Source organism: Carcharodon carcharias, chromosome 20 (assembly GCF_017639515.1).
Source record: "Carcharodon carcharias isolate sCarCar2 chromosome 20, sCarCar2.pri, whole genome shotgun sequence".
Lineage (NCBI taxonomy): Eukaryota > Metazoa > Chordata > Chondrichthyes > Lamniformes > Lamnidae > Carcharodon > Carcharodon carcharias.
This window is the reverse complement of record NC_054486.1, coordinates 73,890,748-73,911,069: the sequence shown is the minus strand read 5'-3', so window position 1 is coordinate 73,911,069 and position 20,322 is coordinate 73,890,748. Positions and strand designations below refer to the sequence as shown.

The 20,322-nt window shown below is 38.3% G+C and overlaps 1 protein-coding gene across 3 annotated transcripts in view; it reads right to left on the bottom strand.

Annotated features, from left to right (window-relative positions):
- The window catches only part of cdc42bpb (CDC42 binding protein kinase beta (DMPK-like)), a 195,715-nt gene that overhangs the window by 49,647 nt on the left and 125,746 nt on the right, over window positions 1–20,322 (bottom strand). For all 3 annotated transcript variants that reach the window (XM_041214419.1, XM_041214418.1, XM_041214420.1), the window contains exons 9-15: window positions 18,489–18,568; window positions 15,867–16,033; window positions 14,120–14,239; window positions 8,612–8,745; window positions 6,745–6,987; window positions 2,346–2,456; window positions 1,050–1,294 (exon numbers count right to left, since the gene is read on the bottom strand). In XM_041214419.1, the coding sequence (XP_041070353.1) occupies window positions 1,050–1,294; window positions 2,346–2,456; window positions 6,745–6,987; window positions 8,612–8,745; window positions 14,120–14,239; window positions 15,867–16,033; window positions 18,489–18,568 (1,100 nt within the window). The remainder of the gene's footprint in view (window positions 1–1,049; window positions 1,295–2,345; window positions 2,457–6,744; window positions 6,988–8,611; window positions 8,746–14,119; window positions 14,240–15,866; window positions 16,034–18,488; window positions 18,569–20,322) is intronic.

Genomic DNA, 20,322 nt, shown 5'->3' with positions numbered 1-20,322 from the left:
AAGACATAAATGGATTAAGAATGAAATTCATCTGAAGGCATGGTAGTAAATTTAACCTAAAATATTTGCAGACTCAATAGCTAGTATCTCTTATTACACTAAATTTATTTTTGTTCAATGGATTTTCGAATATTACCAAACTAAGAATGGTTTACTGGAAATTAGGGTCAATTGGGTTTGAACTTGGATATTAAAAGATTAGTTGTTTTTACCAATGGCTGAAAAATAGGAAATTAACAGCAAAAATCTTCACAATTACAGCTTCAAATTTTAAATGAACATTGTTGATTGAATTGTCTGAAGAACTCAATAAATGTTCCATGTTTTGCATCAAAATGTGTGAAAACTAGTAATATGTCCTATTTTTCTTAATATGCCTGAACATTGAAAGCCTAAATTTCATACAAGTATACAATGCTATTTAGTTTGACCTCCTTTAGAACTATAGAACATACTTACTATGCAACAAAAATATTGAAAATATAGAAATAAACATAAATAATGAAGAGCAACTTGCAAGCATTAAACAAATATAGGAGACTATGCTGTTAAACGCAGAGTTCTATAAATCTAATTGTGTGGAAGCAACCATCATAAGAAGTCAAATAAAGTCATAATTAGCTACAAAACTTGTTACTCTCAACTATTTATTAAAATAAGCCCATGCCTTCAAATCAGTTATTTTCTCCTCATTCCTGGTCTCTCCAATTGCGCCGAGGTCCTACTGTTCCCCAGAATGGCACTCCCTTCCTTGCTGTGGGAAAGCACCTGACCTGTGTTCTTGCCCATAATGACATGAGATATATATAGCAGTTTGGATTCAAATGACACACCGTTTCATGATGCAGCACTTTAAATGTTCTAAGATCAGCCTTATCAAGGCAGCTTTCCAAGTGAGCTTTTCCCCTATTCTTCAGAAAACTTTTTCTCAAGCTTCACACATTTTTGCAATGTTTCTGCAAGTAGTGTACTTACATTTAAATCAACTAATAAGGCAAGTAGAGTTCTTAGTAATTAACTATGTTAAGTGCTTTTCTTTGGCTCTTTACCTGTCTCTCTTGGCTTTCTCCAATTTGTCCTTTAGTATCATGACGTCCTTTTGGAGAGCTAAATGTTGGGCATCTGAATCATGGAGCTCCTTTTTAAGGTTCTTAATTTCTATGCTGTGGGCAGCTTCACACCTCACCAGTTCCTCCTCATAGAACACCAATTTCTTCTCCAGTTCTGCTTTTACCTTGGAGAGTTCTTGCTGGTGCTGCAAGCTGGATCCAGCGGACCGACCTCCTTGCTTCAGCTAAGCAAACGAGCAGAAAACAGTTGTTACTACTTTTAACATAAAAAAATCCTCTTTCCTGGAGCCTCATCTCTAATGCACCTCCTTTGGGCAAAGCAGTTGGAATATTATTTTCAATATAGTATCCCAGTATTTTTATGTTGTTTGGGTGCCAGCCTATTAGTTTGGATATGGAAACTGAACAAGTGAGGCCAAATTGTCTTCGACCTTCGGTCTGTCTGCAAGCATGACCCAGACCTCCCTGTCACTTGCCATTTCAACACACCATCCTGCTTTCATGCCCACATGTCTGTCCTTGGCTTGCTGCACTGTTCCAGTGAAGCTCAACGCAAACTGGAGGAACAGCACCTCATCTTCCGACTAGGCACTTTACAGCCTTCCGGACTTAACATTGAAATCAACAACTTCAGGTCATGAACTCTCTCCTCCATCCCCACCCCCTTTCTGATTCCCCTTTTTCCAATAATTTATAATTTTTTAAAATATATTTTTCTTTTCCCACCTATTTTTAAATATATTTCGATCTATCGGTTTATCTCCACCTTTTAGCCCATTTCGATCCCTTCCCCCCAACCCACCCCCACTAGGGCCATCTGTCACTTGTTTGTCCTGCTTTCTACATTTAATGTCACCATTAGCACATTCCTTAGCTAATATCACCACTGTCAACACCCCTTTGTCCTTTTGTCTATGTCATCTTTGGCAATCTCTTCTTTGCCTCCACCTGGCCCTCTATCCAGCCCCACCTGTCCCAGCCCCCCTCAATTAGCTTATATTTCACTACATTTCTATATTTCCTTTGTTCTGATGAAAAGTCAAACAGACTGGAAATGTTAACTGTGGCTTCCTCTCCGCAGATGCTGTCAGACCTGCCGAGTTTTTCCAGCTATTTTTGTTTTTGTTTCAGATTTCCAGCATCCACAGTATTTTGTTTTTGTCTTTAATCAATTTGCGTGTGGCTTGTTTTATAATTATCCTCTAATTCACCTATATTTTTCCTTCAAATAGAAACATAATTTATTTTCTTAAAATTGTTTCAATATATTCTGACCTTTAACGATTCCACTTCACTTTCCAGTTGTTTGGAATAAGCTTCGCTGTGTTCTCGAAGCTTCCGCTCCTTTGATGCTTCAGCAATTGAGTCTTCCAACTGGGCTTCCAGCTAGAGAGAAAAGAAAATACTCATTGCAAACCTGTGCATACACCGCATTTTATATTTTCCACCACAAAACTGATACACAATCCTATTAGCACACATTAAAATTGATTACTTACAACAATGTTTCAGAAACAAAATTGTTTTTAACATCCTTGGATTAAGCAAAGAATTAAGAAATATTGGATGGCACTGTGTCTATTTTGCAGCATTAGGAGATTAAGAAATGATCTTGGATGTGAAAAAACATCTGAAGAGGTCGAAATAGGTTTTGAGTTCTCAAATGATTAAAAATGTTGGCAGCAATGAAGTGGAGAGCATCATGCTGCAATTTGCAATACAATTTACCACTGTAGGTCTATCCCTAGGTAACATTATTCACAAGTGACAAGATTGCATCAATGTCTTACTCAATTAAGTTTAATTCAGCTCATTACAATTACCATAATGAGTTAAATTTAAGGCAAGAAAAAGTCACTTTCAATAAGTAGGGTGACTTAGATTGTGAAAAATTTAAAACATGAGGAATATTTTAGCAAACTTGGATTAAGTCAAAGCAGAGCACAAGAACACAAGATACAGGAGCAGGAGTAGACCATGTGGCTTGTCTAGTCTGCTCTGCCATTCCATATGATCATGGCTGATAATGGGCTTTAACTCTACTTTCCCATCCAATCCCTATAATCCTTAATTCCCTGTGAGACCAAAAATCTGTTTATCCCAGCCTTAAACGTATTCAATGACGGTGCATTCACAACTCTGTGGTACAGAATTCCAAAGATTCACAACCCTTGAGTGAAACAATTTCTCCTCATCTTGGTCAGAAATGATTGGCCTCTTATCCTGAGACTATTCCCCTGGTGGAAACAATCTCTCAGTGTCTACCCTATCATGGCCCATCAGAATTTTGTAGGTTTCAATGAGATTGCCTCTCTTTCTTCTGAACACGAGAGAATATAAACCCAATTTATTTAGCCTATCATAGGACAACACCCTAATCCCAGGCACCAGTCTAGTGAACCTTCACTGTACTACCTCCATGCAAGTATACCCTTTCTTAAATGTGGAGACCAAACTGCACACAGTCTTCCAGATGCGGTCTCACTAAAAACCCTGTACAACTGTAGCAAGTTTTCTTTATTCTTTTACTCCAATCCCCTTGCAATAAAGACCAACATGTCATTGCCTTCCTAATTGCTTGCTGCAGCTGCATGCTAACCTTCTGCATTCCTTGTACAAGCACACCCAAGTCTCTCTGAATATCAACACTTACAAGTTTCGCATCTATTAAAAAATATTCTGCTTTTCTATTCTTGTGGCTAAAGTGAATAACTTCACACTTCCCAACGTTATACTCCAACTGCCATCTTGTTGCCCACTCACTTAACCTATCTATATTTCTTTGCAGCTTCTGTGTCCTCCCCACAGCTTACATTCCCACCCTAGCTTGGTATCATCAGCAAACTTTGATACATTACTCTCTATCTCTTCATCTAATATAGACTGTAAACAGCTGAGGCTCCAGCACTGATCCTTGCGGCACTCCACTATTCACTGCCTGCCAACTTGAAAAAGCCCCGTTTATGCAGACACTCTGCTTTATACCTGTTAATCAATCTTTTATCCATGCTAAAATACTACTCCCAACTCCATGAGCCCTTATCTTGCCTATTTACCTGTGGCACCTTTTCAAATGTCTTTTGGAAATCTTACTGGTTCCCCATTAACTACACTATTAGTTACATCCTCAAAAAACTCTTAAGTTTGTCAAACAGGATTTCCTCTTAGTAAAACCACGCTGACTTATTCTATCATATGATGCTTTTCTAAGTTCACTGTTAAGACATCCTTAAGAGCAATTTAGTAAATAAAAAGCCATGGGCATTTGTGGAATATGGTGTCAATTTAATTTTCAAAGTGTCTAGGTCAATAGTTATCACTATTGAGGCACTACAATTGGCTGCAGCACTCCTGCATTAAGGAAGAAAAAAGCTGGTCATGGTACTTTGTCCTGCTGGAAGTGGGTAAGGGCAGAATCAGGGTCAGATGCGATATTTTTCCACCCTCCAGTAAATATACACTTTAAAAGCTCACACATATAAATAATGCGCACTTGAGTGATTATTCAGGCCATGTCAGGGGTGGGCTAAGGCATGCACAAAATCAATCCCAATAAGGGAAAGTCAGGTGTCGATTCTTTCAGGAGAAAAAGAGAGGAGAATATATGTGGTGGGGAGAGGGGAAGAGGAGGAAAGGAAAAAAAAATATTTGGAATTAAATTCATGTCATCACATTCCATAGAACCACACTATATTTAGATATGTCAAATATTGTTGTTTCATATACTCCATCATTGGGGATAAATTGAGAGTTGCAAAACATATTAAAAGAATAAAGGAACAGACCTTATAAGTTTTTTTTATAAATATTCATGATTATCAAAAAATCCTGCCTGGATTGGATAAAGAACCAGATTTAAGATCTATACAGTTCAGGTGAATAATTAAGACTATATACTTAACACTTCTTTTTTTCTCTCTTCGCTGAAAGATAAAACAATAGTAACATTATTTCATGTTCGGTGACTACTGAGGGCAAAGGCATTGCACAAGGTGTCTCTTTGCTTTTCTGTCCTCCCCAAACCTAGTGCTTATACACTCAAAATGGCGGATCCCCCAACAAAAAGGTGAAAAACATCATAAAAATGACGCATCAATTTCCACTAAGATGTGCATTGCTGAATTATGCTTTGAGATTTACTCCAAGAACTCAAACAACTTTAATGCCTGGGAATTTATTAGGAAAGACTATCTTGTAGATCATGAAGTATTTTTTTTTAAAAAAAGTGACCAGCTGTAGCCTATCGCAGAATGGTTCAGGATCTGGATATTTAAATTTTAGGACACAAAAGCAATATGGTGCAGAGGTTAATAAAGTAGTAATATATTTAGACAATTTTGATTTCACCAAAATATTGTTTACCAGCAAAACTCACAATTGTAAAAAACTAACAAAGCAATGATGATTTTATGTAAATCAAACTCATCTTTAGATTAAATTCCTCTCAATGATGCTATCATATACACTGTTTTCTCATAATACAGTTCTTTAGTACTGGAGTATATTGATCTTATATGAGCTTGGTCAGAGTTAAATTGATCTTTTGTTAACTTATGGTCTTACTTTCTATTTGCAATTACTGTCAGAATTATAATTCTAGGAAGGGACAATGCTGCAGAAGAGATCCTAAAACACTGGGGGATATATATCAATTGTTGTTCTTAACATTGTAATATTAAGCTAGAAATATTGGGAACATTAAATATGATTTATTTATAAATATATCCAACTAGAAAATTGAATTGGAATTGGAAGGCTTATCATTTATGCATGAAGTTGTAGATCAATATAGGTGTGCAATGAAAATATTTGCAGTATCTAGAATCAGGACTGTTGCGTTGCAGTGATTCATATTTTGAAAAAGATTTTTCTACAGCAATTTATTTTTTTTTAGAAAAATTTGCTTACTATCACCTTCATTTGTAATGTGGCTTGTCTGATGATAACCACATAAGTGAATAGTTCAGAATTTTTTTTCTGTTGCAGTACTTTGACCTGGCACACGAAGATAGCAAGGAGAAAAAAGTTCTGAAGCTCAACAGCATTACACAGTTACAATGTGGCAATATGAAGCAATAGTCAGATGGAAAGAAGCAGTCTGTGAGGAATTGCAGTAAGAAAGATGGAATAAATGACTGGGAAACTGAGGGGATCTCTCCTTTTCTTTCCATTTCTACCCAGTCAAACATCTCCAACACCCTCACATAATTAGTTCTGCTGTGTTCAGTTCTTTGATCTTGCACTGAAACAAAGTGCATTTGTTCCAGGATGAAGAAACTTGCACTAAATGCTTTGCACATTTGGCACAAAGCAATAGTAAGGATTCAAACTGTCAAACAGTTGAGGAAAAATTATATTTGAAATATCTGACACATTGGAAAACAAATCAATTTACATGACAATTATTAGCATACTCATTATTCTATCCCTTTCATTGTTTCTACAGCTACTATGCTCCTTTTGCTTCTTTACAGATTCTGGTCTTCTTTCCTAACCCATTAACTGGTTTGCCCTTTTAGGACTTACTTGAATTAGAGATCAAGAAACAGTTTCTAACAAGTGCCAAGTTAATACATAGGATTACTACTTGCTATGCAGAAATCAATATTTTTCCAAACACAAACATTTAGTTCTGGGACTATGAACATATTCTTTCAGTTTGTTGGTAACTTACCTCCTTTCTGGCCCTCTCTGCTTTCCGGATCTCTTGACGCATTGCATCAATCTTCTGCATAGCTACTTCCAACTCTTCCTCTTTGTCACGGAGATGTCGGGATAACTTCTGTTTTTGTGAACGCAACTCTGCCATCCGTTCATTGAGTTCGGAGAACTCCTGCATTGCAACTTTCCTCTGCTGATGTGCATCCTTCAATTCCTTGGTTTGGGATTTTTGTCTTTCAAGGGTTTCAACAAGTTGCTATCAAATTTATGGGTTAGAAAGACATTACATTAATACAAAAGATAAATTTGCAGAATTTAAGAATTTTCTACAACTTAAGCTGCATTATGCTACAGATTCCAATTTCAAACTGGCACCTATAGAACTGAATGAAGTTCATTGACAAAGCAGCAGTGTGCATGCTCCAGTCCTACAGGTTGTTAATTTCTAATATTAAAAAACTGTAGGCTAAAGTAATACTTCTCTGGTATTATTCTTACTCTAGATTGTGCTTTGTCCTTTTCCATAGCCAATCTAAACTTTATGATACAATGATCACCATTCCTTACATATTCTCCACTTGGCCCATCTAATTCCCAAGAACCGGGTCCAGCAGTGCTTCCTTTCTTGTTGGAAACATATTGCTGTAGAAAATTTTTGCAAACACACGCTAGGAACTCATGCTACTCTCTGCCCTTTACACTACCACTATTCCAGTCTATATTCAGATAACTCCCCCATTATAACTAATTCTTGCGCCTCTCTAAGTTCCTTGCAAATTTGTTCCTTTAAATTCTTTCCACTAGTTTTGGTGGCCTATAGACTACAACGAGCGCCATTTTTGTTCCTTAGCTCTGGCCAAATAGATTCTGTCCTTAACACCTCTAGGATATCCTCTCTCTCCAGCACTGCAATGCTCTCCTTAATTAATACTGCCACTCCTCCCCCTTTTCTTCCTTTCCTATCTCTCCTGAACACCTTGTACCCAGGAATACTTAACACTCGGTCCTGCCGTTCTTTGAGCCTAATGGTAGATTAATTGGTCTATACTTCTGTATAAATTTCAGTTATAGACAGTTGGCCATTTTTTTTTTAAAGAATCTGTTCAGTTAGAACATGCGTTCCATGCTTTCTCAATGCAAATAGTTGTGTTGTCTTTGCAGTTCCTCCCCATCCACTCACCTCCACAGCTTGAACATTATATTTTATGACCTAAAAGGTGGATACTTAGAAGTATTTATATATGTTTCACTAAAATATCTAGTCAATAAATACAGGAAGTCCTCCTTTAATATTATCCTGAACAATGTTGTTTTGCATTAACAGCATTCTCCAATGAGAACCTTACATTTGCGTTGGATTGCTGCTGTTTCATGTTAATGTCACCGGACACCTGGACATTCCTGTGTAAGTCCCATGTTGAGATTGCGAGGATAAGGTGAAGAACAGGAAATCTTGGGGGGGGGTGGGGGGGTTACGGGTCTCAGACTGTTTCACATTACATAGCTTTGCATAATGTCAAATTTTGCAGGAACCATTTAATGATGTTAAGCAATGGCTTCCCGTCCATCAGAATCAGCATTGTAATCTGCACGTCTGAAATGTTATATGCCTTTTCATTAACAGATGCTGACTGACCTGCTGTATATTTGAGGCAGTTTATATTTTTATGATATTTTAAGGATTTGTTCTATTTCTTTTATATTAGGATGCCATAGGAATATTATAACACTGCAGTGATGTTGTTTTCATTGCCTGACTTCTTGAGCTAGTAATACATCAATAATGAATTTAAAAAGCACTTCAAATTACAGTAATATTCCCTTTTAATCATAACCAAGGTCTGTTTGCAATAATCAAAATATCAATTTTACTTGCGTACCTTGTGATTTTCTTCTTTTTCTTGTTTAAGTGCTTTAATCTGTTTTTCAAGTGCTTTTACTTTGTTTGTAGTTTCCTCAAAATCTTGGCGGAGAGACACTGCATTTTCAAGCTGATGTTCTAACCGATCAGATTCTAAAAAAATAAAAGCAAAAGCCAACTGTCTGTAATTGAAACTTACTTTTGAACTGGCAGTTAAAAGAGTATTCAAAGCTTTTCTGAACACCTTTGTCTGCTTATAGAGTCATCTTTAAGTCTTCACGATAGCTGCATATTACAAATTCATACATCTCGTTTCCCAACAGTGCAGAAATAGACATCAGCATTTTTTTATGGCCACAAATGCAATTTTGTTAACAATGGCATTAGTATATCTACTTCATAATCCTATGATATGCACCTCATGAAAATCATTTCTAGCATCCTACCAGAATTTGCCAGCATTGTATTCAATTTCAAAATACTGATTAAGTAAAAATAATGCATCAGATTCAAGTACAGAATCCTATGAATCTTTAATGGTATCCACCTCAGTACCATTTTGTTTTTATACAATTACAAATTAATTAAGGTAGCAGTGAATAGCAAAAGGTGTGAAGGTTACTTGGCCATTTTAAAAATGAGAGTCCAAAACAGCTCTGAAATATTCCCATAAGGTGGCCTACATTTGAGTCAAAGAGTTAACTGACTTGCAATAAATCTGCCAGATCATCTCAAAGATATAAATTCCTCAACCTGTGCAGAAGCATATAAACTGAGATGATAAGGTTAAAGCTTTATTTAAAAAAACTTTCCATATTTACAGAAACACTTAGTTGCATCTACAAAGCATTTGTCTAAAGACAAATGAAAACTGTGTTTGGTGTTAGAAAAAATTAATAGCAAAAATATTTCAGCACTGGAATCTTAGGGATGGTGGAATTTTTTTTTTAGACACTTCTAAATAAGAGTTACACACATCAAGAGTAATGCCCAAAGGGCCAAATGATATTTGGTAATTCTTCCAGGAAAGCATAAATCTTTTAAACTGGGTATCATAGGCATAAGAGTACAAATATCAGATGACACCTGCTCAAAAGGAGTAAAGTGTCCAATTTTCTAAAGCCCCTTTAATGACTAGCACTTAGAAGCACTTATCTCTGAATTTTTTATTGACAAGGGGTGCAATAGCTACTAAATGAACTTCAAAGAATCCATGAACTTGATTGAAAATGTCTGCTATATTCAGTTCAAAAAATACTTAATTTATACATTTTAGTTTAAGTAGTTTACTAATATTTCTCAGAGTAAGGGCAAGAGACAGCATGGGAATCAGTAATTGGACCTTTTGAAGTTGCACTTTTACTAAATTTTGATAGATATCCATGTTTTAATATAGGGGTGGAGTATAGATTATCAGAAATGGTGGTGAGAGCCACAGCCTACATGGGCTTTTCCAAGAAGGACCCCCTGATGAATGACATACTTGACACCAGAAACAGATCGACAGGAATGTGCCACTTTAGTAGCCAACTTCTAGTACATTTCTCTTCAAATGCTTTTAGTATCTAGACTTTGCATCTTGCATCAGTATCGCGTACAACAGTTGTGATATTTTTTCCTCTTAAGTATACAATCAACAGCAGATTCAATTGTAGCTTTCAAGAGGGAGTCTAATAAGCACCTGAAGAGCAAAGAGCTACAGAAAAAAGTCAGTAGAGTGAGACTAATTGACTAGCTCTTAGAGAGAACCAGTATGGACGAAAATGGCCTTCTTAGAACCATAGAATGGTTACAGCTTCAATGTAACATTTCTTGTCAACTAAAGCTTGACCTGCCAATTGTTCAAAAGGGTGAGATATGGACAGACCAGTAAACACCTGAAATTTGGAAGTTAAAAATTAATAAAAAGATCTTTAATTAGCCAAATATAGATTGCTCATTAACTCAGCAGTGAAATATACCCTTCAGTAAACAAAACTATTCACTTCAAGAGACATTTTTGAATCAATTTATGACCACAGGACGTTATAAGATGGTTACGAATTAATGGAGACAGTTTAAACCAAGGTAAAATGTAGTGGTGGAAAGGGGCATGTGACATCATATGAAGTCTGACCAGAAACAAGCCCATGTGACCTGGTTGCCAAACTTAAAAAGCCAAAAGTTAATGAAAGCAACATGCCGGTTTTAACACCTTAAAAAGTAGAAGGCATCTCTTCTTGCTGCTTGCATAACCACAGGCTCCAAGATGTAATCAGACAGAAAATATGGGGAGGAAGACGGCCCACAAGAAGTGCTGCTGTACCAGGCAGAAGAAAAGGACTACTTCTGGGTTAACCACGAAGCAGAGTGCTGGTGACGACAGAACACATGTTTGAGAACAATTAAAGACCATGGAATAACCAGAGGGTACCTTGCTACAGGAAGTCCATTCAGTTATGTTCAAAGGGTTGAATGAAAGGGATTTTGTTTGATAAGACACTGAAAGATTTACCCTGGTGAAGCAGATCCTATTAGAGCCAGAAGAGTTTTGGACTTTAAACTCAAGACTATGTACCTATGGAGGGGGCGGTGTAACGCATAAACGCAGTGAGGCATTTTCAGTTAAGAAGTCGCTGTGGAGTACCTTTTCTGTAGTTTAGTGCATCACTTGCCGACTAAGTAATGTTTAGTCTATGTTGACTTTATTGTATTTGTTACATTAAAAGTCTTAAAATGTGAAATCTTGTTGTGAGATCCTTTGAGTCAGTCACTGGGAAATTCAAATCTTTTTTTTTTTTAGGAGTTATCGGTCTCTAAGGGGATTGTAACAACTTCCATGCATTTAGATCTGGCAGGAAAATCTGCTTTCAAAGGGTCCTAGAAGTTTTCCTTTACTGGGCATTTGACGAGAAATGCAGAAAATCACTGGCTAGCGGTTGCAGCAGGAAGATTATCTTGTAGACTATTCAAGTAAAGCACATGAGTCTCTGACTCATACGTACAATGTCTTTTGCCCCCAGGGGTCGATGGCTTGTCACATATGGGATTAACAGGATAAATTCTAGGTACTCCTTTTCAAAACAAAATACACAATTTGCTTCCCAGAGAGCAACTGTTTCCTTCATATGAGAATCTGCAACTCCAGCGGGAATGAAAGATGCAAATACCTATTAACCAGGTGCATCCTGAGCAATGGAGTTCAACTCCATTTCTAACAAAAAAAATCTCGAATGCAATTTCAAAGTTAGCAGCCATCTTCCATTTATAACATTTATGCCTTAAAATGGGTTTTGAGTAGTCCTGAACAAATCACAAATCTAGCTCATTCTTTGGTGGATTAAATTTGACCAAATAATTGGATACCTAGCTATCTTAGAATAATATTTCCCAATCTGAAAATTAGTTTCTTAGATTCCAATTGAAGCTAATTTTCTGTATTTAGATACACGAAGGGATACATGGCAAAGGAAATAACAAGGCTTTCTCCATGCCTTGGACTCAAAATTAACAAACAATCCAAGGAAGAAATGAGGAATGTTTTTCTGATTTGGTGAGCTGATGATGATCTGAACTTCACTACCTAAAAAGATCATAAAATAGGAGTAGGCCATTCGATTCATCGAGCCTGCTCTGCCATTCTGTAAGAACATGGCTGATTTGGTTGAGACATTAACTCCACTTTCCTGCCTCTTCCCCAAAACCTTCAACTTCCTTGTCGACAAATCTAACTCAGCCTTGAATATATTCAATGATCTAGCCTCCACGGCTATATAAGAGAATTTTTGTATCATAGCAAATCTGGCTACACTATTATGGGTTCCTTCATCCAACTCATTAACATAGATCGTAAACAGTTGAGGCCACAGCACTGATCCCTGTGGCACTCCACTAGTTAGTTTGCCAAGCTGAAAATGATCAATTTATCCCGTCAGTTTCCTGTTAGTTAGCCAATCCTCTTTCTGTGCTAATATATCACCCCCAACAACATGAGATCTTATCTTGTCCAGTAATATTTTATGTAGCTCCTTACTGAACGCCTTTTGGAAATCCAAATTTACTACATCTACTGGTTCCCCTTCATCCTCCCCTGCTTGTTACAGCTCAAAGACCTCTAATAATATTGTCAAACACTATTTCCCTTTCACAAAACCATGTTGACTATGCCTGCTTGTATTATGATTTTCTAAATGCTCTGCTATTACTTCCTTAATAATGCATTCCAGCATTTTCCCAAAGATAATGTTAAACTTTCTTTTTTCTTCTTTTCTTGAATAGTGATGTTACATTTGTCTTTCCATTTAAAAGGTGGAGGAAGCAGATTCAATAGTAACTTTCAAAAGGAAATTGGATATATACTTGAAAGGGAGAAATTCGCATGCCTATGGAGAAAATGTAGGGGAACTGGGACTATTGGACAGTTTCTGCAAAAAGCCAGCACAGACATGATGAGCTGAATGTGCTGCATGATTCTAAGTCGGTCTTCCCTGGCTGCAGCTAATGTGAACTAATTTGGGCTTTTCCCAAATGAAATGTAATGTAGGCTCAGGGGGGATGGAACTTGAAAACCTGGAAACCCATTAGCTGAAAAGGTGGAGAGATGGTGGCATAGCGGCATTGTCACTGGACTAGTAACCCAGGATAATGCTCTGGGGACCCGGGTTCCAATCCCACCACGGCAGATGGTGGAATTTAAATTCATAAAATTCTGGAAGTAAAAGTCTGATGATGACCATGAAACCATTGTTGATTGTCGTAAAACCCAACTGGTTCACTAATGTCCTTTGGAGAAGGAAATTTGCTGTCCTTATCTGCTCTGGCCTACATGCGACTACAGACCCGCAGCAATGTGGTTGACACTTAAGATAACCGAGCAAGCAACTCAGTTGTGTTAAAACTCTAGAAAGTTCAAAAGGAATGGAACCAGATGGATCACCCGGCATCGACCTAGACACTGGAAACGACAACGGCAAACTCAGGCCTGTCGACCCAGCAAAGTCCTTCTTGCTAAAGTCTGGGGAGCTAGTGCCAAAATTGGGACAGCTGTCTCACAGACTAGTCAAGCAACACCTTGACATAGTTATACTCAAGGAATCCTTACAGACAATGTCCTAGATATCACCATCTCTGGATACGACAGCGGAGGTGGCAGCACAGTAGTTACAGATGGGCAGGAGTTGCCCTTGGAGTTCACATCAACAACTCTGGACTCCAAGAAGTCTCATGGCACCAGGTCAAACATGGGCAAGAAAAATTCCTGCTGATTACCATGTACTTGCCCTCCACCCAACAACAGCAAAGTTCAGGAGAAATGTATTATGGACAAGAAGAACAGCTACACTGTTGATGATCAATGATTAGAAAAAGACATTGAAGGTAACAAATCATTTGAGAGTTGACACTAGCCTCTATCAATTCAGAATATATTTATTTAAAAACTATAGGTTAAGCACAATCACCTTTACTCATGACAGAAATACAACAAATAAGTCTACAAAGAGAATTGTGGTATGTGTACAAGAAGCCAAAATATGACAAATAAATGTACCTGCTAACTTTTTTCTCAGTTTCTCCATTTCCTCATTTAACTTCTTGATTTCCTTATCTCTGCTGCCTGTTCCCATTCCACGTGTTGAACTATGAAGTGACTGTACCGCTTGTGCGGATTCTAAAACAAAAAGAACCCAATTATATGAAATCAAATCAGGAATCATAAGGAAAGACGACTGCAAATCAGTACAACAAAAAAAAAACATTAGGTCAGGTGACCAAAAGCTAGGTTAGAGAGCTATGTTTTAGGGAGTGTCTTAAAGGAGGGAAGTGAGGTATGGAGTGGGAGAGGTTTGGGGGGGTGGGGGGGGGGGGTGGCAGGGGGAAGAGAATGCCAGAGCTTGGGGCCTAGACAACTGAAGGTACAATCTCCAATAGTGGAGCAATTAAAACGGGGATACATAAGTGGCCAGAATTAAGGCAGCACAGACATCTCGGAACGTTTTGGGGCTGGAAAAGATTACAGAGGTGGGGGGAGGTGGGTGGGTGGGTGTGTTGGGGGGGGGGGGGGGGGGGGCGGTGCAGCAAGGCCAAATAGAGATTTGAAAACAAGGGTGAGAATTTTAAAATCAAAACATTGCTTGACCAATGTAGGTCAGCACAGGTATGGTTAGGGAACAGGACCTGTTGCAGGTTGAGACACGGGCAGCAAAGTTTAGATGGCCTCAAGTCCAAACCTGCAACCTCTACCACCTAGAAGGACAAGGGCAACAGGTACATGGAAACAACACCACCTGCAAGTTCCCCAACCAAGCCATACACTATGCACATTTGGAACTATATTGCTGTTCCTTCAGTGTCGCTGGGTCAAAATCCTGGAATTCCCTCCCTAACAGCACTGTGGGTGTACCTACACCACATGAACTGCAGCGGTTCAAGACGACAGCTCACCACCATCTTCTCAAGGGCCCAAATCCCGTGAAAGAATATATTAAAAAAAAATAGGGTTTGGAAGGTAAAATGCAGGAGACCTGCCAAGAGCCCGTTGGAATAGTCGCGTCTAAAGGTAACAAAAGCATAAATGAGCTGAGACAGGAGCAAAGTTGAGCAATGTTAACGAGGTGGAAATAGTTAATCTTAGTGATAACAGGAATGCAAGGTCAGGAGCTCAGGTGCGACAGCAAGGTTGTGAACAGACCATTGTCAGGGAAAGGGATGGAGTCAGTAGCTAGGGAACAGAATTTGGAACAGGAACTGAAAACAATGACTTCAGTCTTGTCAATTATTTAACTGGAAGAAATTTCTGCTCATCCAGTACTAGGTGCCAAAGAGCCAGTCTTACAATTTAGCAACAGTGCAGGAAGTTGAGAGGAGTGCTGGTGAGGTACAGTGTTGTCAGCATATATGTAAAAATACTGTGCCTGCAGATAATGTTGCTGAGGAGTAGTATGTAAATGAGAAATAGACGGGGCTATGGGTAGATCCTTGGAGGACATCAAAGGTAACTATGCAGTAACAATCTAACAGTTCTGATGTTTAAGAAAAAACTTGTAATTTGAATAAAAACAAAAAGATAGAAATAAATAAATCTAGTGGTATCTGTAAAGAGAAACGACAGATTGATCTTTTGAGTTTACATACCTCTTTTATAACATCTAGCCTTTTAGCTTTCCACTTTTAGACTTAGTTTTCAATTCTGATGACTTGTGCATATCCCAAAGCACTAGCTTGTCTTTTCCCTTTACAGATGTTGACTGATTTGCTCTGTGTTTCCTTGCTTTCCGTTATTCAAATCTCAAACTTACCTTGCAGTTTCCTAGTTAGTTCTAGTTTTTCTTGTTCAAGCCTGTGGATTCGCCTCTCGTATGCCTCTATTTGCAAACTGTTTTCCAAATCTATTCGTACATCTGTATCCCCATCAATTGAATCTGACTGTATAACATTTTTCAAAGCAGTTCTGTCTGACAAAGGACTGAAACAGCAAATCACATTGTTCATTGTTGCATTCTAAATATCAGATAACTTGATTAAGCATTGACCATTCAATGAAAGTAGTCATCCAACCCAACAAAGAGCTCACGTTTAATAAATGTTTTCAAAACCTCAGTGTCCCAAAATGCTTCACCTTTGGGTGTAGACAATGTTGTAATGTGGCTGTCAACTTGTGTGCATTAAGATCCCATAAACAGCATTGAGATAAATCTGACCAGATTATCTGCCTTACTAATGTTGGTTAAGGGATACATGCTACCCAAGGCACTGGTAGAACTCCCCACTGGTTTTAGAATAGCATCATGGGATCTTTTTCATCTACTTGAGGAGGCAAACAGGGCAATGGTTTAATGCCTCATCTAAAACACAGTATCTCTCAGATGTCTTGGAGCTAAGGCCTCACTATATAAACAATATATACATATATATATATATACATATATATATATATATATATATATATATATATATATATATAACAGAACTATTAAAATGACTGAAGCCATGACTGTCTATGACTCATACAAAAGGAATTTCTGACCTTCAGAACAGCAGCACCTTGTTATCTCTAAAGAGGCCTTTAATGCCCTCCATGACTGCAGAGATTGAATCCCAAGGAATTATACAAAGACCATTTACATTTCCAAGGCCAGGCCCTGGCAACAGAGATGATCCATCTACGAGGACAAAAGGACTCTGAAATCTCTGTTGAACTCATTAATGATTGAAACACTAACCATCTCAAGAATCCAGACAAGGAATTTAATATATTTTGTCCAAACAAAGGTGGAGAAGTGGGAGTCATGTCACATGGACCCTCCCACACCCCCTTCTCATTGGTGAATACACCATTGGGTTTTGACTCTAGACTCATGTGAAACAATAATTGTTATCTTCTCTGTGGTCTTTGTACTGTGCCTTTCTTCCCCTTATCCCTTTTATTGTATGAATGAAAAGGAGGTCACATTGCGACCCTCCTCTCACGTTTGAGTGTGTGCAAACCCTTTTATTTCATCCTATCTTGAGTTTGCTGTGGGGTTATTAATAGAGAATTGGATCACACCAAAATTGAGGGGTTGGGAAAAATACACCACCACACATAAAAGGGGAAATCAAAAATGAAAAACATCTTTCTGTTTATGGATGGGTGGAGAGATGAGAAATCAGGGCTGTTTATAACCCCGTCCTGCCCATAACACACAGTAAAACAATCGCTCAGTACTGCGCTGAAGTGGCAGTCTAGATTATGTGCTCAAATCACTGGAATAGGAGTTGAACAAATGATCTTTTGATTAGAACAAGAATGCTTTCAGTGTGTCAAGGTTGACTCTTACTAAGATGTCTCACAAGATCACTTGAAATTAAACAGCGAATGTTTGATCAAATAACTGTACTGATCAAGTGCTGAATCAAAAATTTTTCAAGTCTAATGACCTGGCCAACCTAATACATTCAAAACCATGTCATTCGTTTTGTTTTGCAGTTTACTACCAGGTGTGAAAAATGTTATAATGTGCCAGATGTCACTGAATCTTACATTTACCTGACAATAATAACCCTGTGCATAGTTGCACAAACGTGCATTCGTCAGCTTGAATAATATAGCTGATTCATTTAACTGCATAGTTTGCTCCAATTTAAATACATATTTTAAATAAGTTGTGGTACTAAACTTGCATTAAATTATACAAGGACACACCCAACTCAACATATTAAATAAGTGAGCAGCTGAGGCAGGCAGACTAGGAAGATCCAGGTTTGATCCATGGCCTGTACTCTATAAGCAGGTCAAAGCTGAGTTTTTAGGGGGCCCTGCAATTGCTTTAAGGACCTTTGGGCTGGGGGAAGGAAAATCAGCCAGGTTCCTGCATTTGATTGCAATCCCTGCTCAAAGTGCTTCATGGATATCAAGGAAGGATAGTGTCATTCTCACCAATAATACCCTAATTCAGTCAAATGGTCTCGCACATCAAATATGACCACATGGGTGAGATATGGGACTGTGTGTGTTACTCCTGGAATCCTGAGCCATTAAAAGGTCAGCTTAAGGGAAAATTAGTTTTGGTGGGCAAAGCACCACCCCCCCCCCAAAAAATTATATTCATAATTAAAAGGAAAACAAAATATTCCTTACAATAAAATGGTCTATCAGCTTATGATTTGATGCGAATGTCAAGCCTTTTAAGTGAATAATTTACACAATACAGCTTACACTTGATTAGGTAGGACATGCTTAAAATAAGATTACAATGCTAATTGTAGAGCATATTAGTAATATTTTGGATGGGAAACAAAGCAATGACTTATTAAGCTGTTTTTCAGAAGCCAATAAATATAGTTATGATCCACTTGTTACGATAATGAATTGTTCACTACAATACATGCACTCAAACAAAAAATTGCAGCATTTCAATAAAGTGCTTGAATTGCTCTACCTGCTGGTGGTAAATGTGAAGCCTACAAATGGCAGATGCAGTCCAGAAAAAGCAGTGTGAGTAGCTGGAGGCACCAATTCCTAGGGTAATTAAAAACATTTATAAATAAAAATGGAAGACTTTTCATTCAATAAATTGTAATAATGCTGATTTAACACCAAACTCTGAACACTAGTCATAAATAAGTGAAGTTAATTAAAATATAGAGATAAAAGAATTGTGTTGTACATCTTAAAATTAGAACAGTAGAAGTATTTTTGAAGAACTGGTCAGTTCAAGCACAGATTTGTCCCGTTGCTCAGTGGGACCACACACTGAACCAGCTACTAATAAACAAAAGTTGGTTAAACCCCTCCAGGTCTACTCCTTTGTCTATGTTAAAATTCTTTACAATTGGCTTAGTTATAGGAGACAGAGGGTGATGACAGAAGATTGCTTTAGTGACTGGAAGCCAGTGTCCAGTGGCGTACCACAGGGATCTGTGCAGGGCCCCCCTATTATTCGTCATTTATATAAATGACATAAATGACTATGTGGGGGTTAGGATTAGTAAGTTTGCGGATGACACAAAGATTGGCCGGGTGGTTAACAGTGAGGTTGAGTCTTGGGCTACAGGAAGATATAGAGGGGATGGTCAAATGGGCAGATAAGTGGCAGATGGAATTTAACCCTGAAAAGTGTGAGGTGGTACACTTTGGAAGGAGTAATTTGACAAGGAAGTATTCAATGAACGGCACTAGGAAGTTCTGAGGAACAAAGGAACCTTGGCGTGTGTGTCCACAGATCTCTGAAGGCGGAAGGACATGTTAGTGGGGTGGTGAAAAAGGCATATGGGACACTTGCCTTTATCAATCAAGGCATTGATTACAAAAGGAGGGAGGTCATGTTGGAGTTGCATAGAACCTTGGTGAGGCCACAGCTGGAGTACTGTGTGCAGTTCTGGTCACCACATTATAGGAAGGATGTGATTGCACTGGAGGGGGTGCAGAGGAGATTCACCAGGATGTTGCCTGGGATGAAACATTTAAGTTATGAAGAGAGTTCGGATAGACTTGGGTTGTTTTCGTTGGAGCAGAGAAGGCTGAGGGGCGACCTGATCAAGGTGTACAAGATTGGGGGGTATGGACAGGGTGGATAGGGAGCAGCTGTTCTCCTTAGTTGAACGGTCAGTCACAAGGGGACATAAGTTCAAGGTGAGGGGCAGGAGGTTTGTGGAGGGGGATGAGAGGAAAAACATTTTTACCCAGAGGGTGGTGATTGTCTGGAATGCACAGCCTGGAAGGGTGGTGGGAGCGGGTTGCCTCACATCCTTTAAGTACCACCTGGATGAGCACTTGGCACGTCATAACATTGAAGGCTATGGGCCAAGTGCTGGTAAATGGGATTAGGTAGGTAGGTCAGGTGTTTCTCACATGTCGGTGCAGACTTGATGGGCCGAAGGGCCTCTTCTGCACTGTGTGATTCTGTGACAAACTGAGAGGAAACCAACTTTTAAGTTGGCAAGGTATTAGGAAAGCAGTAAGTTTTATAGAATTCCAATTCCAGAATTTATTCAGTGGACTTGTTATGGATATGGATGAGAAAGCTCTCTGATGAATCTCTGCTCATCCATCTGGAAAGAACCTATAGTACCCCTCTCCCTCCACATATCACAGCACATGACTGTTTCTTAAATTTTTTTGTTTTTAAAACAGTTTTTGCTTCGCTACTCTACCAAGAATTCTATCTTAAGGGTTAATTATTCTGCGTGAAGTCTTAAATTGGCCTTTGCGATACTTGAATCAGCGTCCGTTGTCTAATTCAAAGCTAATGCCAGTCTGGATTTTCTTGCTGA